The 25,960-nt window shown below is 51.1% G+C and overlaps 1 protein-coding gene across 1 annotated transcript; it reads right to left on the bottom strand.

Moving 5' to 3' along the window:
* Positions 1-12,831: 12,831 nt before the first annotated feature.
* Positions 12,832-25,662, bottom strand: LOC144120440 (acetylcholine receptor subunit alpha-like). The gene is given in 7 exon segments (XM_077652828.1): positions 12,832-13,154; positions 15,235-15,315; positions 15,317-15,994; positions 17,355-17,535; positions 18,521-18,630; positions 25,267-25,311; positions 25,372-25,662. Coding segments are annotated over 7 exon segments (1,458 nt in total). The 5' UTR covers positions 25,546-25,662; the 3' UTR covers positions 12,832-12,965.
* Positions 25,663-25,960: the final 298 nt, after the last annotated feature.

Below are 25,960 nucleotides of genomic sequence, written 5' to 3'. Positions count from 1 at the left end.
CACTTGCTGTGTCGGCTCCGTGCTTTCCGTGCGTAAAGACTACCCTAAGTTGGCACATCTGCAAAGAAAAAAAAAAGGTGACAGACACACAAGCATAGCGCATATCAAGTATACACACCATGGCAGCAAAGTGAGCGCGACTGATGTCCATATATGGATATGGAAAGCGAAATCCTGCCTTGGCTGCAGCGGAAACACGATGTGCCGCAGAACGCAGGCAGCGCCCGTTCTTCGGAGTTGCTGGACGAGGCTGGCGAGAATTTCCGAGCGCCGCGTACGGCCACAAACCACATGCCGCTCAAGGGCGCATAGTGGCTGGGTCGCAACGCCGTTCGGAACGAGTTTTTGTTCAGTGACGCAAACGGCAGTGGGCTCGCATATCTAAATCCTCTACAGCTGACCTGTATGACGTGAGCTAAGCCTAACGCTATGCGCACCCCGAGTCCTAGCTCACCACGCTTCCGTCACAGAAAAAAAAACCCGATGTCGACGGAACATGAAACCTCTCAAATGCTGCGTGTTGCTTGTCATTAGCCAATGCTTGCGGGAACGGCGCAAGTGAACCGTAAGTTCTCTCTAACAGCACAGAGAAGGTTTCACGGACACATGTCGCCCTCGCCGTGAGGCTTTGCCTCGCACTCACCTTCGATGCCGGCGGCCTGGCTCGGAGGTCGTCTGTCAGTCGTGAGTGTAGGCATCTCCGTGGGAAGGTGAAGACGACGGCAACCCACTGGCAACGGGCACTAAGTCACGACCAGAAGCACTGCCGCTAGTACGGCGAAAGGAAGTTCTCGTGGCTTGTCGCGCAACTCGACCAACCAAGTGCATCGGGGTCTGGCTGGACTTGCGACTTGGCTGTTGGGGAGGAGTACTGTGTGGAGAGGGCTGAGCCGAGCAAAGCCGCGTGCAGAGGGGCGACAAAGCTTGGTTAGGTAGTCCAACGGTAAGCCAACGTGACGGATGCAGCAAACGGCACGAATACCACGGCCAGCCGTATGCGGTGGTGACCACGGAGCACAAGCACAAGGAAGGGAGTTGGTCGGTCCCCGCAGTCACGAAGCTCCGTTGTTTAAGGGAACGCAGCTGGCCGCCCTCCAACAGCCCGCCACGACAGAATAGCCCGAGGAGACAAGCGCAGTCGCAGGAGCAGCTGGAACCACGCAAACTTGCTTTTTGACTCTCCGCAGTCAGAGCAGTCCAGGGCGGCCGTATAGAGTCCCGCTGCTGCTCTTGGTGGGGGCACGACGTCCGCGGCTGCAGAGGCGAAAATTTGCAAGGACGTGGTAGGAACAAATCCGAGTGGCAGGAAAGTCCATGGGAAGGCGGGCAATGTTCCAGGCAGGCGGTCAGTGAGGTTAAGCCCTGGCAGGCGAAAAATTGCGAGCCGCCGGCGGCCCTGTAGCGGCGGCTAGCAGCGGACAGCAGGCGCACGCACGAGCACACTTCTCGGAGGCTCGGATGAGAATGGCCGTCTTGCGAGGCGTGCGGAGCGCACGAATAGCGCGGCCACTCGCTCTGAAGGCTGACTGGGGTCTGACCGGAATCGTCACTTATGATGGCCACTTCCTTCCACTTGCGCAGGCGCGTTATTGTCGCCAAGAGGGCTTTTTTTAATGGGTTCTGCGATGTCGGACTTATCAGCGATAGAAAATTTCCTGTGGCTGCTGACGCTGGGTGACAGAGCACTTCACCGCCGCTTCACTGCTTCTATGGGCAGACGGCCGTAGTGGCGTTTCCTGCGGCCAGACTTTTTTGTTATGTTTTCACTGTTTGCCTCTCGCCCGTTTAGAAAATAGTATCAAGATCTTGATCTAGAAGCGCAGGTTTCGCGACGCATGCGTGTGGTAGAGTTTGGGCGACGTTTTTAGTTTCCCTTATTTCCTGCATGTGAAGGGATCGAATGGGCAGCTGCGTTGAATCACTGTGAGGTCGATCACGCGCCCAGTCCGTGGGCTGCCAGGACGCGTCCCCAACACACTCTCGCCACTTCCGGCACATTATGGTTCCTGCTGTCTCTGCGGCAGTGATGAACAGCCCTAATGGGGGCCCACTCGGCTTCGAAGGTCAGGCACCTGCGCTGCACAACGCTGCGCGGGGACCGAAAGGCCGACGCTGCCCTCGCGCAGAAGGTTTTCATTACGGGAAAACGGGGTCTCTTTCCGAGGCGGGAGCATTTAGCTGCTCGCCTTAAACAAACACAGCCGCGTCCACCGCCGATGGCTCGCGGCGCCGCGGCCCGCCGCCTTTGCCGACACCCGACACACTGTCGTTGCGTCTCGCGGGGGGGTCCCGTGCCGTGAGCTAATGGGGACGTCGGTTTCGGGGAATTGTCCCGGGCGGCGGACGTCCATTTTAACCCCCGTAAACAACAGATGTGGATCCCTCGTTGACGCCGCCGCGTGCATTAGTGACACCGCGGACACGCCGGCGCCTCCTTGAAGCATCTGTCGAGAGACGACTCCCAGTTGTTTGGACCCTCCCGGAATGTTGTCGCGCCTCGTCCGTAACAGCGGCAAGCTAAGCCGCGTATGCGCACGAGAGGCGCCCCGCTGTGGTCCGATGACAGGACTAATTGCGGAACAGCTGCGGGCCGGACGAGAGTCAAAGGAAAACGATTGCGCCTGCGGGCACAATGGGAGGTTGTTTTTGCTTTTTCTTCTGGGGGTGAGAGTGTGAGCAATACTGTGAAGGCATGGGGCGTGCCACCTAAACCTGGTGGGCCAATCATTTCGAGTGTCTATTCCCGGAATGCCATGTTCGTATAGCTATTTTGATGTTCTTTTCGTGTTGGGCATTTTAGGGAAAGGGTTTTGAACCTTGCCGAAGCGGGAAGGCGTGCCATACAGTTTTTGAACCAATCAGGTGTTAGTTGTTTGTGATTGGGTGATGCAAGGGGTGGGCCAGTCTCCTAGGTCTTTAAAACCAGGTCCGGAGCCGGGAAAAGGCGTTCTGAGCTAGATTTAGATCCCTTGCATCTTTGGCGATGCCAAGGAGGGAAGATTTTCCCTTGGCCAGTTCCATGTAATCATGCTTGCCGTTTATTCTGTTGTAAATATGTGAATTCCTGTATAAAGTTTCAGTTTTCCTTCCTTCAGTCAAGTTTTGCCGGATCTCGTCTGTTATACCGTCTCGTCTCGGACGGTGGGGCACCCGGTGGTGGAGCCCGGTATACGAGTTATACGAAATCTCACCACGACCAAGAAGAACGAACCTATCTTTACTGGCGCAGTCGAGCAGGATCCTTTCGTTATCAGGAGATAGCAAAGGAGGAAGAGACGACGTTCCGGCAACGGGCCAAGCATCGGCGGCTGAGGAGGAGCAAGAGCTGAAGGCAGGAATCGGCAGCTTCCAAGGGAACCAGCAGCGGAGACTCCAAGGGTGGACCAGCAGCGCAAGGCGGTAGCCGGTCGGGAGAAGCTGCGTGGGGAAGCGGGCGGCGACAGAGAGACAGCGACAGCGACGAAAGTCGGACGCCAGCGAGGTGCATCTCATCAGTGGGTGAGTCCTCTTTGCCTTTCACCTTGGCGGGGGCATTGCTGTCTGGATAGGCGGTCTGGGAGTGCATGAACACCCGGTTCGCACACTTAAACCCGGACAGGCGGAAAGCGAGCACGATGAGTGAGGGAGAGGAAACGGTTGTTTCGGAGGACAGTTCGTCTGTGTCTGACGCTCAGATTAGCAAGATGGCTCTGGAAATTAAAAAAGAAGAGGCCAGAGCTGCTGAGGAGCACCGTCGAGCTCTCGAGGTCCAGCTTGAACTTGCAAAATTCCAAGCGAGCAACAAAGGAGTAAGCCTGGAGCAGAACGCCACGGCGTTGGAGAGAAGCGACTCGCGAGCGGAGTTCTGTCGGTACTCGAAATGGTTGTCGGGAGTGCTCCCGAAGTTCCCGGCAGAGGCAGAAGTGCCTGTCTGGTTCGAGTCGATTGAACACACCCTGGAGGCCTACGCGGTCCCGAAGGAACAGTGGGGCCAAATTGTATTTCCGCTAATAGTGGATAAGGTGCGGTTCTTGTCGACGCGCTTGACACCTTCGCAGCATAAGGAGTACGAAGTCCTGAAGAAAGTGGTGCTAGAAGAGCTTAAGCTCTCAGCGGGAGAATATCGCAGAAGGTTCATAACATCGAAAAAACTGCCTAATGAGAGCTGGAGGGCGTTTGCGACTCGCCTGCAGAGTTATCTCAATTTCTATGTGGAGGAAAGGGGGGTGAAAACGTTGGAGGGAATTGTTGAGTTGCTAGTGGCGGACCAACTAAAGAACACCCTGTCTGAGGACGCCCTTCGATACGTAACTTTGCAGGAGGGTGAGGGATGGAAGAAAGCGCCAACGTTGGCGGCATTACTGCAGACGTTCGAGGAAGCGCAGGGAAAGAACAGCGCAGTGAAAAAGCACGAACAGAGATATAATGTGTCAATAAAACACAGGAAAGGGAGCGCTCACGGTAACGCTGACGCGCTGTCTAGGTTGCCGAACGACAGCTGGGAGGCAGACAGCAATGATCACGCCGGGGGGCAAGGAAGAGAGGACATGTGTACCAAAGAGCAAACCCAGTGACGTGTGCTGTGGCAGTAACTGGAACTGCGGTGTAATCCGCTCGTTTGGGTGTTTGCAGTGTCGCAATGTGTTTGCAGTGTCACAATGTGTTTGCAGTGTCACAATGTGTTTGCAGTGTCGCAATTTGTTTGCAGTGTCGCAATGTGTTTACAGTGTCACAGTGTGTTTGCAGTGTCACAATGTGTTTGCAGTGTCGCAATTTGTTTGCAGTGTCGCAATTTGTTTGCCGCGTTGCGATGTGTTTGCAGTAGTATCCCCACTACTTAGGTCGCCCTCAGAGCGATTTTATAGGCGAAAAAGGATCCCTCGTTGTGTTATAATTCTACAAGGTGCCATTTGGGCCCCTGGTAGAATCTTAGGGGGGGCGTGTGAAGGGATCGAATGGGCAGCTGCGTTGAATCACTGTGAGGTCGATCACGCGCCCAGTCCGTGGGCTGCCAGGACGCGTCCCCAACACACTCTCGCCACTTCCGGCACATTATGGTTCCTGCTGTCTCTGCGGCAGTGATGAACAGCCCTAATGGGGGCCCACTCGGCTTCGAAGGTCAGGCACCTGCGCTGCACAACGCTGCGCGGGGACCGAAAGGCCGACGCTGCCCTCGCGCAGAAGGTTTTCATTACGGGAAAACGGGGTCTCTTTCCGAGGCGGGAGCATTTAGCTGCTCGCCTTAAACAAACACAGCCGCGTCCACCGCCGATGGCTCGCGGCGCCGCGGCCCGCCGCCTTTGCCGACACCCGACACACTGTCGTTGCGTCTCGCGGGGGGGTCCCGTGCCGTGAGCTAATGGGGACGTCGGTTTCGGGGAATTGTCCCGGGCGGCGGACGTCCATTTTAACCCCCGTAAACAACAGATGTGGATCCCTCGTTGACGCCGCCGCGTGCATTAGTGACACCGCGGACACGCCGGCGCCTCCTTGAAGCATCTGTCGAGAGACGACTCCCAGTTGTTTGGACCCTCCCGGAATGTTGTCGCGCCTCGTCCGTAACAGCGGCAAGCTAAGCCGCGTATGCGCACGAGAGGCGCCCCGCTGTGGTCCGATGACAGGACTAATTGCGGAACAGCTGCGGGCCGGACGAGAGTCAAAGGAAAACGATTGCGCCTGCGGGCACAATGGGAGGTTGTTTTTGCTTTTTCTTCTGGGGGTGAGAGTGTGAGCAATACTGTGAAGGCATGGGGCGTGCCACCTAAACCTGGTGGGCCAATCATTTCGAGTGTCTATTCCCGGAATGCCATGTTCGTATAGCTATTTTGATGTTCTTTTCGTGTTGGGCATTTTAGGGAAAGGGTTTTGAACCTTGCCGAAGCGGGAAGGCGTGCCATACAGTTTTTGAACCAATCAGGTGTTAGTTGTTTGTGATTGGGTGATGCAAGGGGTGGGCCAGTCTCCTAGGTCTTTAAAACCAGGTCCGGAGCCGGGAAAAGGCGTTCTGAGCTAGATTTAGATCCCTTGCATCTTTGGCGATGCCAAGGAGGGAAGATTTTCCCTTGGCCAGTTCCATGTAATCATGCTTGCCGTTTATTCTGTTGTAAATATGTGAATTCCTGTATAAAGTTTCAGTTTTCCTTCCTTCAGTCAAGTTTTGCCGGATCTCGTCTGTTATACCGTCTCGTCTCGGACGGTGGGGCACCCGGTGGTGGAGCCCGGTATACGAGTTATACGAAATCTCACCACGACCAAGAAGAACGAACCTATCTTTACTCTGCACTTCTAACAAGCGGATCATTTTCGCGTCCCTGCGTGTTATTTCAAAAACTTAATGGGTTCTAACTTCCGCAGCGGGAATGAAACGTCTTTGACGACAAAAGGAGAGAGTTGTGCATCATGCATCCAAACGGCAAGGCACTATACGTCTCTACGTTCGCTTTTTTTCCGATTTCCCCTTCAGCGGCCGTAGACTGGGCGTGCGGGAAGACTTTCACGCGTTCCTTTTATTTGCTTGCCTGATTGCTTCTGACAACGTATATGCGGCGGATTCACCGTCATGAACAATGGCGGATGACTCTTGGTCTCGGCTGTCTGCATTGAGTCCGAGCTTCAGACCGGCGAGCAAAAAACGAACGTCTCACCTCAGAGCTCCCGGGGATTTTTATACTTCATCCGGCACAGAAGACGTGTGGTACGCTGGTGAATACACCGAGGTCGTGAACCGACGTCCCAGAAACGAGATTTAGAGGGCGTGTGGTCCTGAAGTCACCAAGCGTCCCAGGAATATGCGAGTTGCTGTGGGCAACCATATTTATACACGATAACCGATGGGTTTGTCGCCGCCGCAGAAGACGAATTCATTTAACCGGCGAACTCTTACAGCCTCTCCTGCCGCCGCGGTGGCTCAGTGGTTATGGCGCTCGGCTGCTGACCCGAAAGACGTGGATTCGATCTCGCCCGCGGCGGTCGAATTTCAATGGAGGTGAAATTCGAGAGGCCCGTGTACTGTGCGATGTCAGTGCACATTAAAGAACACCAGGTGGTCGAAATTTCCGGAGCCCTTCACTACGGCATCCCTCATTGTCTGAGTTGCTTTGGGAAGTTAAACCCCCATAAACCATTAACCAATCTTACATCCTCTCCATTTTTCTCCTAAACAGTTTCTCTGTGGATGTGTCGATAGGGCAACCTTGGGCAATCTGGAGGCTGTATCGAGCTTCGGCAGTTTGGGGGGCCCAGGTTTCGATGACGTAAGTACGGCAGCTCTGGTTTCCGAATTCGACCTGGACATCATTGACGGTGATTTATCGAATTTGCTGTAATTTATTGTGCATAACCAACATTCACCGCTTTGGACTATCGCTGCGTTAGGGTCGTGTTTGAAGAGAAGAGATTGCCGCCGCATGTCAAGGTAGAACTTGTGAGGCACCTAGTCTTCCATATGTGTCTTCGGCTTTTTCAATGTCGCAAGTGTCGGTTAATTGGGCGTCAGCAGGACATGTCTCCGTTACGCAGGCACCCACGCTGGACCTACGTGTACAGTGGATGCGCAGAACTGCGCGAATTGCGATGGAACACATGAGGCAACTTTGAAGGACCGTCCAAACATTAAAACTTGAATGAAAATGCAAACGTAAACAGTTTGGGATCGCTGCACGCAGAAGGTGGCGGCAAATTCGGCCGTCGCCGCAGAACACGCTCACGCAAGCTGCGCAGGTTGGCGACTGCAGAATTGCTAGCTACACGTAGGTGCAGAGGGTAAGGCTCAATGCTCTGCTGTGCGGAAGCCACCGCCTGGACCTCCACCAAGGCCATATTTGGAGAGCACTCAGGTGGCCTCTGCGGGGTGGTGGCATAATGATTCGACTTCCGCTGAGGTGCAGTCGTGAGAAATCTGAGAGGGAAGTTAGTTAGAGCATTCATTTCTTGATTACCCCGGGATTATGCGAGACAAGCACAGCTTGTTGTGATTTCTAAGTAGTCTTCCTTTTCGCGTATGATATCCAAAAGTCATTCCCAAATTTTTAGTGGAGAACTAACAAGAAAATCTGCAGTTTTGTGATAAGTTTGTTCCCTCTCATTTTTCTCACGACTGTACACAAGCTACACAGGATGTATAACTGGCAGGTACAAACCTGGGGGTCGCGTTCGCGCCTGATCGCACCCCGCACAGCGCGCATACGCAGAGCGACGACCACCACGTGCCATGACTCGGGCCTCGGCAGACCCTCACTGCAATCAGACGGGACAACCTGTTGCGAGACGCCGTCAAGCACATCGAAACGCCCTTCGGATGCTCTGTGCGGGTCGGTGGATGGGTAATCTATATAGTTGAAAAGAAAAAAGAAGGTTGAACTCTTCTAAACCTAGTTATACAAAGCGAAAGCGGGCAATATCCGTGGGGTGGTGAGATGCAGTGTTGTCGCATTGGCCAGTTGGTGTTCCCCAGCTGTCGGCTAAAAATTTCCCATTTCTTTCCCGCAAATATATATTTTTTTTCAAAATATAGTAATTTTAGAGTGAATACAGCCAAGGTAATAAATATAAGAATGAATGAAATAAAACAAATACAAAGCCCATTAATAATGAACATCAACGCTGAATTGTTCTTGATTACATCACCGTCAATCACCGCTTCGTTTTTATTAGTTTTCGCGTTGGGGCGGGGACTAGTTAGGCTACTTCCATTTCCTTTCTAGCCTCTCCTGTATAGACCGTAGAAATTTTCATGAATTCCTTTACAACAACATGCGTACATAGGGGATCGTGTGACTAAAGAGCTGGGAGTGGTTGGAAGCAATTAATGGAAGGGTCACTGCCTCTATAGCTGGAAGAAATCCAAGGACGCAGCACTCGAAGCCTGAATGAACCTGAATGGGCCAGGGCACTCTATCAAAGGCTAAGCAGCAGATTAAACGGAAACATCAAGCCAAATTTCTTCTCGCGACACTAGTCAGGCCGCCATGATAATAGCATTTTCCCTTCATCTCTGCACATTTAGACCACCGGTCCTTAGCGAAACCAAAATTTACCACGTTTTCAATGGGTTATTAAACAAAATTCTCTTTTTCCCTCATTGGCTTGATTTTCCCACGATATGGAAAATGTCCCACTATTCGACAACACCGGTCAGATGTCGATTGCTGACGACGTTTCAAGGTCCCCTGCGTAACAGTCACTTCGCGGGGCGTCCTTACAGGCTCAGCCCTACCGACTGGTGCCGTTTTCACGGCAGCAACGTTTCTTTTTATACTAACCGAAGAGTCTGTAGCGATTGCAAGGCTATGACTCAAGCACTGCAACACGAGCGCGGAGACGACGGCAGCACGGCGCAACAGGAGCGTAGTGGCGTCATGGCGGTCACGTGATGCGGCTCGGCGACGTCACGTGGTTCTTCTCGGTTCAAGGCCATATGAAAAACACGCCGAACAAGCTACAGAAGGGAGTAGTAAAGCTTTCGCTTGAAAAGGTAATGCGCAGTAGCAGTCTTACACTGCATGGGTGGGCTTTTCGACCATACCAAGGAGGAAGAGATTAAGGAAAGGGAGGAAATAAAGGAGCAGATAATAAAAAAATGAATGGCGATTACACAACTTATAATGCACAAAACCAGCACCAGCTGGCATGCGCTGATGGTTACGTAGAGAAAGACGCAGCCCGTGCGGTATGCTGCCCGTGCAAGGTCCCTTCCCACTGGTGATGCTCGGCTGCACGGACACGGAATGGCTGCGAACCCAAACATGTCTTACCCGCAAACCTTCGCTTTGCTTTTTTCTTTTCATTTTTGACTAATTATAGAGTGATGCGCAAGGCATAAGCTACATGCACAAGGTGTGGTGGCGCTGGTAAGCTTTATTCAGTAAAAAGCTTTGCGTCCCCCCGAACTGGCAGAGGCCATTACTTCGGGGCTCCTACGGCCTTGGCTCTTTGCTGCGCCCACTGAACCAGCTGCCTAGCCTTTTAGGCATCAGCTGGGCAGCACGACCTCGTACTGCTCGGGTTGTGGGTTTGGAATTTTCGGCGCGGCCTGCGTGCTTTGGCAAGTCCCTACTGTGTACCACGCACGGTATCGCACTGTATGCACAGGGTTGTCACATGATCTCGCCCCCGTGGGATGTCACCCCGTGCGGGGCTCTGCCCAGTCCTCCGCCTGACCCCGTCCTGTCCACGGGCAGGGCTGTCGCCAGGTCATTGAGGGATGAGTACCGGTTTGTGAACGCAGCACTGATCGAGCCAAAGGCAAACAAGTTTTCTCGCGTCGCAGTAAACGGGGCGGAAGATGGAGCTTCAGTCACGGGTCTAGAGAATTGATACGGTGGTCGCAGTGCATGTCGCAGTGTGAGCTCCTGCGCAAGCATGCGAAGCCTATTCTCTGTGTCAACTCTGGAGGTTAGGAGAAGACGAGCTGCTTCGTCCATGCGGTTGTTGCCGGCGACGCCGCAGAGTTCCGACAGCCATTGAAACAGTGCGTCGTGTCGTGTCCTTTGGTGATGGCGTTGTGGTAAAGTTTTCGGATTTCTGTGACGGCGGTAATGAAGCCTGGAGGCCTTAGAGGGCTGCAAGACGTTAAGTTCCCTTCTGCAATTGTCTCGGCTTTAGCAGGTGTTCAACTTTAACCGAACGGAACTGATGTGCTCCTATTTATATCTCTGAACTCTTACGATACGACGTATACACCCTTTGGCGGAAGTTTAAGAGCCAGATATGCTTCTGAACCATGGCTCGTTACGCATTCCGAGAGTGGCCTCTTGAAGATGGAGCTCTGGACCTTCTCCCTCCGAGGGTTAGGACTTCCACGGGGGCTGCAAGAGCCCCACTGCACGCCTTAGAAGCAAATTACCCTGGGCTATATAAACTTTTGACAAAGGCTGTACGTACACGATTGGCATGAAATCGACTTTACACGCGTTCGTGTTTTAGTTAAGCTACTCTCATCCTCACCCTTGTCTGTGCGCGCACTAGAGGTTTACAAAAGAAGTATAGAAGTGTGGTATAGCTTATGATGCTGATGATGGTGGTGATGTCATACGATGCTTCTCAAGATGAGAATAATAATAATAATAATAATAATAATAATAATAATAATAATAATAATAATAATAATAATAATAATAATAATTGTTTTTTTTGGGGAGGGAAAGGGAATGACGCAGTATCTGTCTCATATATCGTTGGACACCTGAACCGCGCCGTAAGGGAAGGGATAAAGGAGGGAGTGAAAGAGGAAAGGAAGAGAGAGGTGCCGTAGTGGAGGGCTCCGGAATAATTTCGACCACCTGGGGACCTTTAACGTGCACTGACATCGCACAGCACACGGGCGAACGCATAACCAATACGACGTATTTCTGCAGCCTGCTAAATATGCCGTCTTGAGAAAGTAACTTGCGTGATTAATTTACGGCTAATCAAACTTTCCGGTGGAAGCTCATGCATTCTCTGATTTAATTATAACTTTGCGCAGCCTGCGCGATACCATTCTACGCATGCGCACTGTGGACCTACTCTTGCGCCAACTACGCAGTCTCGCAAAGCCCTCTATAACGAAATTAGCTATATTTGTACAGTACACTGTCAAGTGAGGCAGCCGAGTAGCGCTTCTCCCTTTCACGATGTGACGATTACACACATGTTCGCGTTCGGTCGCGAACATTTATATATTTGCTGCCGGAAAAAGGCTAACTCATGCAGAAATAGCCAGATAATCAATTTTTACCGAGAACAATTACTTGGCACAGTTGTCCTCAGTGCCCCTTTAGTAAAATTTTCATCTTTATTGATCGCACAGTCACTATGCATAGATTTGACAGCGCACGAAAGGCGCGTAGTAGTGGTTGTTGCCCTCGATACATAACAACGCATACCGAATACGGGTACTGGCCATGACACAGGCAGTGACATACAGTTTTGTTATGAACTTGGATTGCGCAGTAGCTACTCCTCCGCTTTTTTTCACCGCCTAAAGACCCGGTCTTTATTTTTCTCCTTGTAGATCTGTATTAGTTCTTACAGTAACAACGCACCACACGAAATAAGTGTAAACAATTGTCGCGCTCGTGAATCTCCCGTTCCAGCAGGAAAAGCTACTTATGCAGTCAAGCATTTTGGCGACCGAATTCGTCTCTTGGAACGGAAAAGGAGGTGATCGTGGTATTCGGTCATAGTTTCATTTGCGTCAGCAGATGCTATTTGAAACGGTTGATGACAAATGAGAGGCTATACGCGTCCTTGAACAAAGAGAAAAACTTCTCTGGCCCATGGTGGGATTAAAGGAGAATCGGTTCAGGCAAAGCCCTGGCATGCCACTCAGCAACGTGGCACCAGCTCATTACGCCGGCGATCCTCATACTGCGGACTTCATATAAGTATCTTCCCTGTTCCACAGAAATTCGATCGGCTCTGTGTCCTTTGCCATTGGTTTGACGTTGTTCAGTTTGAACCACTCCGTCGCTTTCTCTCTCTCAGACATACACGCGCACACACAAGCCCTCGAAATAGTGATCAAAACAGAAGTAAAACGAAGCGGTCAGTAGTGGTCCTAAACGAAGAATTTTTTCTTTATTTTCACAACACTTGCCGAACACCGTGTACAATCGCAAAGCAACACTACGCAAAGAGCGTGGTAGTGGTCACTGACGTTTCTCTTCACGGCCTGGGGAGTGCCTGCAGCGTCGCCTGTGCGATGTGGATAACCACCACATACGCTCCGAGCAGAGTGGTCAGTGCGATGATGAAGAATGCTTAAGTGTTAAACATGCGCCCGGCTTGCAGCTCCGGGAGGAAATTCTTCTGACACACACACACACAGAACGCTCCTGGTGTGACGAACGTGCCTGTGTGTATCGCCACAGCGCCTGCGAAAATATCCCTCATTGTACCTTGTGAAGAAAACATCATGCCTAGGAAACGATGATTAATGCGCTGATTCGTGTAACACCCGTATGTACATCGGCCAAGCAAGAGAAAGACGGGAGCTCCGAGGTGACTCATGGCGAGTGCATTGTGGCGGGCTCCCGGCCGATGTGCGACATCTGCACGTCGATGGGCAGCCGGGTGTCGTAGAGGGAAGGCGCCTGAAGAATGATGCCGCACGTGCCAACCAGGCTGGCCAGAGTGAAGATCCACAGGAACAGCCGGTCCAGCACCATGGCCACGTACTTCCAGTCCTCGCAGTCCTGCACGTCCATTAGTGGGCGGGTCATCTTGCACAGCGCGTGTTGCACTGCACGCGTCTCCATGTACGCTGTGTGAAGCGTGAATATCGTACAGAAAATATGGCCGCTGCTATTCGCGCACGTGTTTCGCGATGCCTCCCTTTATTCTCTTCTGTAACGCTGGCATGGAGTACTTCGAAAGAAGGTTCCTCCATGGGACGGCATTGCGAGCATTAGGGAAAGTCCACGGGTGCCGATGTGGTCCCAACTTCTGAATAAACCATTGAAGGTATTGGTGAGCGCTATCAAAATACGAAAAGAGACGAACACACAGGACAAAGCACTTTCTAACAATTGTTTATTCTCTGAAGAAACATGAATATATTTCCGTATTTTGATAGCGCTTACCAATACCTTCAAGGATGCATTTCCAATTAGCCCCAGCTCTCCTGATTATAACGGCGATTATAGGTATCGTTTCAAAACTCTGACTTCGAGGATTAAACAGAAATTAACATCACGCACCAAGGCTCGTTTTGTGCTCCTGGAAAGTCAACGCGCCACGGCGCAAGAATAGCACCGAATGAAAACAGTGAAGCATTGTAATACGAAAAATAATTCTACCATTCACTGCAGACGCACGGGGGCCTCGTGCGTGAGTCAAATGTTTCGCTTAAAATGAAAGTGCACTGTCTGGCGCGACAAACCCGAAGTTGACATCTTGCCTTTTCTGTTGGAAGCACGCAGAAATTAGAGGACTCAAAACCTCTACGGTCAGCCGTTACGCGTTTCTTTGAATTATCTGCTATGCGGCTTTCCACTTTACAGGCTGTTTCACCTAAAGCTTTACACAGTTTTTAAAAATTGGCTTTTTGAGTTAGAAGACCGGCATAGCATTCACAGCGGTGTAGTACATCAGAATACAGCTAAGACGCGCTAACTAGCGGGCTGGGTAAGTAATATCTAATAGTTAATTGTTCAATTGTTACTATTAGGTTCCTTAATTATTGAGAGGCGTGTAGTCTACCCTAAATAATATCCATATCAGTTTTCACAATTTCGAAATTGTGGTTACCCTCAGTGCTGCGGCCCAACAAATTTTGGCTATTTCGGCGAGTTGCGTGCTTTGCCTGCAAACTTCTCGAAAGCGTATGTATTATGTCTCGATGCAGCCAAAATTTTTTGGCCACAGCACCGAGGGTAACCGTGTCTTCGAAATTCTAAAAGGTGATATGGATATCACTTACGGTAAGATACGCGCCTCTCAATAATTAAGGAGCCTAGCGGTAATAGTTGAATAAATAGTTAACTATTCAATATTAGTTAGCCAGCCTAGTAGTTAGCACGTCTTGCTGTGTTCTGATGTACTACACCACTGACAATGCTATGCCGAAAAGAGTGGTTCTCTAACTCAAAAAGGCTATCCTTAAAAATGTGTAAAGTCTTAGGTGCGACACCCTGTATTTTGATACTACGATGGATTGTGTTCCGTCAAGGGACACGTCATAGAAAAGCCGACAATCCATTTTAGAGTAGCCGTAGCCACCGCTGCACCACTCCAGGATGACCAACACTGAAATGGGGAGACGCCGCATAACTGCATCGCTTCCGTGCTCGCTCGGTGCAGCATACAAGTTTAGGACCGGGCCGGCATCGTGTTCCGTCAGGCTCTTCGTTGTCGTCACACAACACGTCATGTTGCGACCCCATACAGGCGCATCCTGCTGAACAAGGGAGAACAAGGGAGCCACATGGCTCAATAGACACATTTAAACGCTGGGAAATCGCATATCCCGCAAGGGAGACTCTCTGACTTCTGAGATATTTCCACAGTATGAGAAGTGACGAAGGCGGCAGCCAGAAACGTTTCTATTTCTAGTCGCCTATATTCAGCATGAACACAGAACTGTGCCGCAAACGATTAAGCCCATTTATATATGTATATTTTCTCAAGTGTCGCTACGGCGGAAGAGTTGCCGGCAGTAACCGCGAGGCTAATCGCGCTTACAGTGAGCCCCATGAAAAGGCGCGGCCCAGGGGACAGCCAGCTAGGCCTAACAGCGGGGCCAGCAGCCGAGGCGAGTGCAAAAGCGGGACGCACGCTCTCGTCGTCGTCCTCCTTGCGAATGTGGTCGGCGATGAACAGCACGCTGTCTATGGCTCGGCGCACCTCGGGCGCGCACGCGCCGCCACTCTCGGGCGACTCGGACTGGGGGGGGCGGCTGGCGCTCGGGGGGCGCCGCCGCCTCGGGGGGCCTGCGCAGCAGCAGCAGCTGCAGCGGGTCCACGGGCGGCTGCTGGCGGTCGGCCGCGTCAGGGCGCCGCAGCAGCAGCAGCCGCGGCATCAGGTGCACGAACACGCGGCGCACCCAGGGCGCCATGCGGTGCGTCGACGGCGAGCGGAAGTGCACGTTGAGCACGCCCACGGTCACCGAGATGGACAGCGTCACCAGGATCATGGTGAAGAGCAGGTACTTGCCCAGCAGCGGCACGGCGAGCGACGTGGGCGGGATGATCTCGGCCAGCAGCAAGAAGAACACGGTGAGCGACACCAGGATGGAGATGCAGAGCGTCACCTTCTCGCCAGAGTCCGAAGGCAGGTAGAAGACCAGCACCGTGAGGAACGAGATGCCCACGCACGGGATGATCAGGTTGACGGTGTAGAAGAGCGTCTTCCGGCGCATGGTGATGTTGAAGGTGATGTCCGGGAAGGGCTCCTCGCAGCAGTCGTAGAACTCGTTGTTGTACTTGGCAGGCACGCGCAGGATGTCCCACTCGACGGACTTGTAGAACTCGCTCATGTCGATGCCGGTCTCCACCACCGCCACTCCGGGCTGCTGCTTGACGTGCTGGAGGTCAACCTGGGCGATAGCGGATGGAACCTCACCTTGCGCACCGCGTGAACTAGCACGAAAGAAGCCAGTTAAACCGAGGAGTTCTAGAATGAGGAAACATTTATGGCGGCGTTGATTAGAGTCAAAAATGAGTTGCGTAATTATTTTAGACCTAGAATAATTTCAGGGGACACAGAAGAGAGGAGAACTATACGTCGCCCACAGGCTCCGCTGCTCAAGTGCCGCGATAATCATACCATGGTTCACGCGAGAGCCGCAAGTTGGCCTAGTTGGTACTAGCTCATGACTGAACAGACCGCTAATGCAATGCGCACAGCTGCGCAGTGTCTCATACATTAATAAAATCTGCAAAATCTGACTTTAAGGCTGTTCAGCGTCTCGATTCCTGTGATGGCAAGAAAGTTGCGGTCATCCCATATCAGCACCAACTGCCTCATAATCGTAAAAACGCGGCCCATCGCTATGGGATAAGCGTTGTTTCTTCTGCGCCTTTGAAGCTGGCTAAATTGCGTCCCCGCGTTCAACAAAAAAATTGATATGTCACCCAGCAATAGCGCTTTCAAGTGTAACATTAATCACAAATCACGGTATGTACCCTGCGCGTGTGCGGTTGTATACAAAGTTGCCTTTATTCTGTACGAAGGTGCATGCTGGCCTGGTGGGCCGGCGTATCAATGTCCGTCTGAAGGAACATTTGGGGGCCTTGTCACCCGACCAGCACTCGCGCGTTGCAGGGATTGCGAAGAGGGTAAAAAGAAAGATGAAAGCCACCAGCTATTTTCGCGTACTAACATACTTTATCGTCATCAGGTTCGCTCAACACGGGAAATTAAGGAGGCTTATTTTACCAAAACAAGAAGTGATAAGTGCATCAGCCAGACTTCTGTTTCACTTACAGAATCTAAAGTGGGATATCTGGACTACCTATGAAATTAATAATGTCATTTGACTTACTTGCTGTTCGCGCAGGTCCCTTTGTTTTTGCGGTTCTTTTGTTCTTTGTCTATGTATTCCTTCTGTTTTTTGCAATAAAAGTAGTTGTCCTGTTCCTTACGTGTTTAGTCCTGTTGTGCGCAGTACAGTCACACGAAAAGTGCCGCACGAGCGCGGAACTTGCTCTTTGCAGATGCATTTTTCTTTTACTTGCGCCATATAATAGATTGTTCCTATCACCACTTGGAATAAGTGGTTTAAAAGCTGCCGCGCTGAACACTTGCAGTCAATGCTAAGATTGAAGCTATTGGGTTAGTGACCTCCTGCATATCATCAAGTATTAGACCGTGTGAGGCTCCCAACTGCCGACAACTACGAGTTTCGTCATTCGTGGCCACATTGAAAGACATGCGAGTGAGCACGCCGCGCGCACCTCGAGGCCGTCGTAGGTCCACGAGCCGAATTTCATGAGGCAGTTCTGCTCGTCGAAGGGAAAGTACTCCACGTCGATCTCGCAGGTGCTCTTGTAGAGAGCAGGCGGCTTCCAGACCACCTTGCCAGTCGAGTAGACGGTCGCCTTGTTCATGAGGATAACCTCGTAGTTGCCGTCCGCGCTGCCGTCCAGATAGCGAGGAGGAAGGAAAGAAAAGAGGTCAGAATTCCGTCGCTAGAGGCTCCCATTCGGGAATGCGCCAACCGCGGATTTGCGGCGTGAAAGCAGAGAACAATGTGGTGCCATTCGTGGCCACAGACTTTCGTGTACGGCCTTGCCCAGCACTGCCGGGACAAAGGAACAGGCAGCATCGCTTTGTGGGAGCACGAAAACAGTAAAATGAGTGAAGCGAAGAAAGAAAGAGAATGAAGACTGTGCAGTGAATGCAGTCCCTGATTTGCAGCGGAATAGCCAGATATCATTTTATAAATTCTCGAATCCACACCAGCGCCCTTGTGGTTATCAGGCGCGGAACAGATGCAGAAACGATTAATAACAAATACCGCAGGATTTGTTCACGTATAAGAGAGGGTTCACGGCAACGCCCTGGGCATCGAGTTGAAAACTGGCGCTACACCATATTAGTAGCACGTGTATTCCAGGATTGTAAGCTGCGCCCGTGATGTGGTTAGCTGAAATCTTGCACCGTGCAAAAATGGCCTCAGGAAGTCTCTTCATTTATAATGCAACATGTGCATCGTTTTTTTTTTAAATAGCCGGAAGTGTTCAGGAAATTGACCAGCCGTATGGAATCAAAGTTTGTGTCAACGAACCGTACGGCGTTTTCCTTTGCTTCCAGCTATTTGTCCTAAATTCTTATTGTTTAGTAATGTTTGCAAAAAGAGCGCTCATTAGTGTTTCTGTGCCGCCATATGATGCCACTGCAGCTAGACTGTTGAACCAGCGCCCGGCACACTACGGTAAACAACCGGTCCTAAGCGTGACGAACAGCTATGGCACTGTATGACTATAAGACGTTGTGATAACACATGTGGTGCGGGCAGAGCGCACGCCGAGTACAGGTAACAGAGCGTGAACTTTTGTTGGTCATAATAAGGCAAAGCTGTCCCTTCCAGATTTGTTAAAGTAGACTACGTGTGGCTCACTTGTTGAACAGCACGATGTCTGGCAACCACAGGCTCTCTGCAGGCACGTGGATCATGTCCACGCCGCCGTAGTCCTCCGGGTTCCAACGAAGCTTGTCGTCTTCCCACTCCTGTGAACCAAGAAATGTTACTCGCATTTTCCTTTTATCTTCAGCCATCGACTGACAGACATCAATGACCGTCAGCAAGGAAAATTTAAGCACAAATGTCGATCGAACAACCTCACACATTAGGAATTTCCTCTAAAGCTCATGCGTGTGCCGTCTTTCCGAGCGGAGGGAGCCTTTGTTCATGCCAAGGGCATTTTGGTTCGCAGAGGCTGACCGCATGGATCTGTGGTGTGAGCAAGAAAGATAAACCTCTAGCTTCCGCCTGACAGCAGTTTCGAGCATCGTTCTTCACAAGGGTGGAAACTTGGGCGAGTCGGTAACGATGATCCATGGTATATGGGGAGCGCAAAAACGGCACAAGGGACAAAGAAAGACGGACAACACAGGCGCTAACTTCCGACTGAAAGAAACCTAGGCGACCAAGACGAACGTGGACCGTGAGGGGAACCAGGCGCATGCACTCGGAAAGATAAAGAAAACCAGGTGAACGAGGAACAACGGACATGCACGACTCAGTTAATCTTTAAGGCCAGATCTCTTTTCGACACGGAGATAGACGGCTTGCTGACACATTTGTCTTGCAAGGCAGCGATGCGAGCTGCTTCTATAATCTCGCGAGTTAACTGATCCCGGTGTCTGGCGACGATCGAGCACTTGTCCAGATATGGCACACAACCACATTCCTTACAGTGTAAAGCCAGATTGCTGCCAGTAAATGTTCTCAAATTATTATTGTGTTCGCGATGTCTGTCATTTAAGCACCGACCAGACTGGCCAACAAGAGAGAGGGATGTCGTAAACAATGCCTTCAGTGCATTTCACGAATTTCTGTCTGTGCTTAATGGTGCACTGCATCTTTTGGGGACGTTTATCGGCGGGCAAAGTTTTTTTTTGGATAGCGCTCTTAGTTTGTCAGGGGCAGAAAAAGCGACACGAACATTAGCTCGACCGACACGAACAAGAGCCTCCTTGGTTTCTCAATTGACGTGAAAGATCTGTATTACTCATTGCCCCATCACAACCTGCTTACAATAGTTGAGGATTCCATCCATCATTTTGGCGCGTTGTCATTTCAGAATGAATCCGGTCTGTCCGTCAGCGGTTTTTTAGAATTGCTAAACTTTTATCTCCGCTCCACTTTCATTAACTGGCAACGCGATGCTCACATTCAGAAACAGGGAATATGCATTGGGTCTTGTCTGGCCCCTGTACTTAGTGACGTGTATTTGGCTCATCTTGACAGGAGTCTCCAAGAGAGGCTTGCCAGCCCTCATGTAGTCAGGATTTTCCGTTTTGTTGACGATTTCCTTTTTGCTGGTTGAGTGTACGCCATCGCGCTTAGAGCAGGTTGCATCCAGTATTTCAGCTAATGTACAAGAGTGTTTTTCACCGCTGCTATTGACTAACGAAATGCCTAGCAACAACGAAATTCGCTTCCTTGATATCCGGTTTAAATTCCTAGAAAACCACGTGTGTTGGAGCTATTCACCTCGAGCCAACAAACCTTTACTTCCCTACACATCTGCCCATTTAAAACTCGTTAAAAGAGGCATTATTAATTTATGCTTGAACAACGCTCTAGAAAAGTCATGCCCCCATCTCATAATCGAGAGCTTTCACGAACAAATCGCAAGGTTCCATGAAGCAGGCTACCCAGCTGATATTTGTGTTTCTGTCGCCGAACGAATACTGAAGAAGAAGCGCCAGGAAAGTTTACTACCGTCCGGGCCCTCAGAAAGAAAGAAGGAGAAAATTGCTGCTCTTCCTTAAATCCATTGCCTGTCCCATAACCTCAAGAAAACTGGAACAAAGCTAATGTTCGTGTCGTTTTTTCTGCCCCTGACAAACTAAGAGCGCTATCCAAAAAAAAAAAACTTTGCCCGCCGATAAACGTCCCCAAAAGATGCAGTGCACCATTAAGCACAGACAGAAATTCGTGAAATGCACTGAAGGCATTGTTTACGACATCCCTCTCTCTTGTGGCAAGCGGTGTGTTGGCCAGTCTGGTCGGTGCTTAAATGACAGACATCGCGAACACAATAATAATTTAAGAACACTTACTGGCAGCAATCTGGCTTTACACTGTAAGGAATGTGGTTGTGTGCCATATCTGGACAAGTGCTCGATCGTCGCCAGACACCGGGATCAGTTAACTCGCGAGATTATAGAAGCAGCTCGCATCGCTGCCTTGCAAGACAAATGTGTCAGCAAGCCGTCTATCTCCCTGTCGAAAAGAGAGCTGGCCTTCTTAAAGATTAACCGAGTCGTGCATGTCCGTTGTTCCTCGTTCACCTGGTTTTCTTTATCTCTCCGAGCGCATGCGCCTGGTTCCCCTCACGGTCCACGTTCGTCTTGGTCGCCTTGGTTTCTTTCAGTCGGAAGTTAGCGCCTGTGTTGTTCGTCTTTCTTTGTCCCTTGTGCCGTTTTTGCGCTCCCCATATACCATGGATCGAGCATCGTTCTTCGCAGTGCCAGAAATGATTTCTGTGCGACAGCGCAGCGGCGGGATGTCACGTCTCTGAACCAAAATGGCGGAATAGTCAGCTTCACGACCGGCGGCACTGGGTATCGAAGCACCCCCTCCTTGTTCACGCATTGGACCGTCCCCAAACTATGAGCAGTGCATGTCGACTATCAAGGAATGTAAAGTGAACAGCCCAGCAAGGATGCGGCAGTGGCCTCTGAGTCGTCTTTAACGAACAGCCGTGGTAATTTCGGTAACAGATACAAAGAGCTCAAATCTCTCCGCTTTTACCCGTCGCAGTTATGTTTTCATGCCTTAGCTTTATTGCGTTCCTACACGCACCCAACAATGCTGCATTCTACCTGCCGCCACCCCTTGGTGCCTCTTGGTCGTCCTGGCCTGCGTAACTCTGTGATCGCACAAGAATCCTTGAATTCAGTTTCTTGCAAACTCATGGTTCAACACAGAGGACCACTTGGCTACCTGCAAGGAAATTGTGTGTGTTTATTTCTGCGCTTTTATCAAAATTTCCACGAGTGTTTTTGTACTCCTGGATAGCGGTAAAAATTTACTCCCATGTTGTTACTGGGCCGCACTATTATAGCTTAGGGTGAACGGATATGAAAGTTTTTATAGCTGGATTTCTGCAGCGTTGAACATTTAACCTGCTGAATCGATTACAGTGCTTATGCTTCCCAAAATATATTGTAGCGTGGATGTCCGCATTCCTACAAAATAGGGAATTTTTTGAGCTCTTCATGGTACACACTCAGGGAAGTATAGGCAAACGAGAGGGGTACATCAAGGGGCTGTCCCCCTCCTTTATTATTTGACATTCTCCTCAGCATCACTCCCACTCAAAGCAAAGTTAGCGCTTATATTTACGCGAACGGCATCGCGCTTTTTGCTGCTGCGACTAATATCTATTCTCTTCATGTTTGCGCGAAATCATAGTATTTGATCATCTTGGAGTCGTTTGGCGCCACATTGCTTGGGTACAACCACAGGAATATTCCGTCGTTCAAAATTTGCTATTCGAATCACACCAACAACCATGCGATTTCTTTCAATATCTCATTTCTGTCTCTGTTGAATTAGGGCCGGCCCCTATATTCAATGAGGCCACCCACTTGGCCCAAGCAAACACATTCTGCCAGCATAGTTCGTCACGGCGCGCGATGCTCTACTGCGTGTGTGTTATCGTCCCACGTTTTTGTTTCTATCCCTTTCTTTCCTTGCATTTTTTTTCTTCCAAAGCTCTCTGGCTCATTCGCCTCTCTATATTTTCCTATTCGTGGCCGATCCCTCATCATGGGTATGCACCATGGAGGAAGGAAAGCTCAGAGAGGCCCTTGCTATCCGGGCTGCACGCCAAAGAGTGTACCGGACGTCACGCGCTTTCGCAAGGAATACTGGGAGTCTTTGGCCGACGGCGCAGCCAATGGTAATGCTGGGCGCAGCGGCGTCGTCTGCTACATTGTCTGCTGCGCATGCGCAAGCGCGTCGAGACGGAAGCCAAGTAGGGGGAGGGGGAGTAGGTGGAGTAGGGGGAGCGCCTTCAAAAATTGTGACGTAACCGCCTTTCCTGAGTTATGTATTAAGAAAGGAGCGCCGACCAAAGGTTGTCGTTAATACGAAGACGTTTCGGCTTCCATACGGAAGCCTTGATCACTGGGCGGAAAGCACAAAGCCTAAGTACGTCGCAGTAATCACCCCAAGCATCTTGCGTACGTAGGCGGGAGATTGCCTGCGTTGTGGTTAAGGGTTCTTTCTGTTGTTTGGATTATCAGGGATTCCAGATATCGACGTGACAGCCAATTCTTTTCTCTTGCGATGACTGATGCTTTTTCCCAGGCTATATTGTGCGTCGCGGCTTCCACGTGTTCCGCAAGTGCATTAGATGCAATCTTCTTGTTCCTGACGTCGTTCTTGTGGTCCTTCAATCGCCTTTCGAAATTCCCGCTCTCGCCGATATAGCAGTAGTCGCAGTTTGCGCGGGAATCTTACAAATGATGCCAGGAAACTTCTCTTTGACGGCCACTAGTTCGTGCCTCAGCTTGCACGCACGAACGTGAGCGACGTGCACACCGTAAGTGCGCCGAACGCGAGCCAAAGACTCGCTCACGCCCGGCACATATGGGATAGAGGCTCGGGCTCGGCAAGGAGGACCAACTGGTTCTGATGGGCGTGATGACCGTTGAAGAACGGAATCAACGAAGTGCTTGAGGTAGCCGCATTCACTCAGTTCCCGGCGCACATGGCGTAGGTCAGCAGCCCGATCTTCTGGCCTTGAGCACATGTTTTTGGCACGTCAGACGAGGGAAGCCATGACGGAGCGTTTGTGGCAAACCGAGTGAACAGAATTAAAATGAAGATACCGGCCTGTGTGGGTCTTTGAAAGAAAGGCGGTTGCCACGGCGTTCAACCAAGACGTCCAGAAAAGGAAATGGAATCTTCCATGCTATTGACGTGATCTGTGAAAGCACCTAACGCATCTTTTTTGGCAATGCAGAAGCAGTCATCGATGTAACGTACAAAAACCTTTCGGTGCGGTTCGAAGGTAGCCAGTGCGCGAGCTTCTATTGCTTCCATGGTAAGGTTTGCGGAATTGTCACCGACCTAGATGCGCCCATAGCGGTGCAATGAACTTGTATATAGTACCCCGGAAAACAAAGCAAGTGTTCTCAAGGCAGAACTGCAGCAGCTTCAGAAGATCCGATGCTTCGAATCGGGTTCTTTCATACAATCCGTCGTCATTCTGCAGCGCTGAACGGCACACCTCCACAGCCAGATCCACGGGTACGCTGGTGAACAGCGACTTCACATCAAAGGACACCATGATCTCGTCGTCTTCTACCGTGACGTCACGTACTTTTTCAATAAACTCGAGAGAATCACGTATGAAAGTCGAGCCCTTTCCAACGAGTGGCGCAAAAACGTTGTGCAAGTAAGCCGACAAGCGGTACAAGGGCGACCGTGTAAAGTCAACGATTGGTCGCATCGGGACGTTTGGCTTATGAATCTTAGAAAAAAAATGGATCATAGAAAAAAGATCCATAAGCCATAAGTTTTCCTTCCTGCATGTTTGCCGGTGTCCGGCGCCTCTTTCGATTAGAACACCGCGCCGCTCCGTTGCTGCCGCGGTTTTCGCCTCCGTCGCCGCCGCGCTGTAGAGGAGGCCGGCTGTGAGAATGTGGCAGCAGCCCAGTAAGACGCCCAGCGCGTGCTCTGATCATGAAACCAGCTGTACGGCTCCATCGGAAATAAACGGCTGCCTATTATACTGACCTGATGTTGAAGCTGCCAGGGAACATTGTGCTCCGATTGCACCCAATAGAGTCAGTACTGCGCTAATACCAGAGACGTCGAAGCACCAAGGACGTTGCCATTATACTGACAATATCGTCACAGAAGTATCACCAGCCCAGCTACCACCACAGATATTACTAGACTCGCTCGAAATTCGTGATTCAACCGCGCAGAACGACGGGACAGGACACGAGGCAGGCAGTGACATACGACTCAGCTTATTTCGAATAAAAATGGCTTCTTATACCATCGGTACAACCACATGCGCCACACCCATATCGAGTGACAAAATAAGTTTTGTAACGACGGAGGCGAATAAATGCTTAACATATGAAGTTCCTTCTTTGCTAATGCGATAGCGAGGCGCTATCGCTGCCTCTATGACCTCCCGTACCAGCTGCTCTTTGTATTTCGCAAGCACTTTGCATCTGCTGAGTTCGGGCGCACGGGTTTTTGAGGGGCAATCTCTGCAATGAATCCCTAAATTCAGAAGGAATCCCTGGTCAAGGCTCGACTCGCAACGTAACACCATGTGAGCAACATTTGAGAACAAAACAGTTATCCCGGTGCGGCCCCCTTGTGGAGGTTTGCGAAAACTTGCAGCAGCGACGGCAAGCTAAACTTATTTCAGACCTTCCGACTACACCCTCAGCGAATTTAAAGACTGCGAAATTGCAGTAAGGATGAGATGCAGCTTCTCTGGGCTGACTCCGCGCTTGTCAACCTGGCATCTGCGTGCGCTCTGCAGTCACGTACCAGCGTTTTCTCGGGGGCAGTGTGCGTCACCTGTACTTCACGAAAATACCCAAGCGCTGACGGATACATCCGGAAATTAGACTCGGGGCTGAAGCCGACTTTCTCACCTGTTCCAGCCAAATGTTGGTGGTCATGACCTGGTGCTTGAGGTTCTGCGGAGAAGAGGAGGGGGCATGAGAACGCGTCCGCCGCGGAGAGCGGGCGGCACTTACGATGTCGATGAGCTGCGACAGCCTGAGACCCACTACGATGGTCACCTTGTGCGAGTGGTTACCCACGGGTCGGATGAGCCGGTTGTAGTCGGACAGCAGATCGTCATGGAGCCGCTTGGCGTCGCGCGACGCGCACGCAGCCACCGCCAGAAACACCAGCCGCAGCAGCACCATCCCGGAACGAGTTCACAACGGCTCTCTCCACTGCGTCAACGCCTGGCCTCGAGAGCAGCGCCGCATCGATCGGCGCCGCGGATGTTGGGTCGGCCGGCGTGCCCGTTGTAGCGCCACGAATAGACCAATAAGCAGCGCTGTGGCCAGCATCGCGGCGTTCCTTTAGCAACCAAGCGACACGGGCGACATCTGCGAACTCATTCCGCACCTTTGCCGCTCCTTCGCTTCCCCGACTTTGTCGCACATAAGTACGTTTCGTTAATAGCCAGCTGGTATCGCGTTGGCCATCACGGCTGGAATATCATCGGGTTAACGATTATGGTTTGCCAGTGTCCTTGCGTCATGCAAAACTTTCGATAACCAAGGACCAACTGCCTTGAACTTGAAACTCATGAGAGTCATCCCAGGCCGTAGG

The sequence above is a fragment of the Amblyomma americanum genome, chromosome 2 (assembly GCF_052857255.1).
Source record: "Amblyomma americanum isolate KBUSLIRL-KWMA chromosome 2, ASM5285725v1, whole genome shotgun sequence".
Lineage (NCBI taxonomy): Eukaryota > Metazoa > Arthropoda > Arachnida > Ixodida > Ixodidae > Amblyomma > Amblyomma americanum.
Note: the sequence above shows the minus strand (reverse complement) of the source record. Positions and strands in the feature narration are given on the sequence as shown.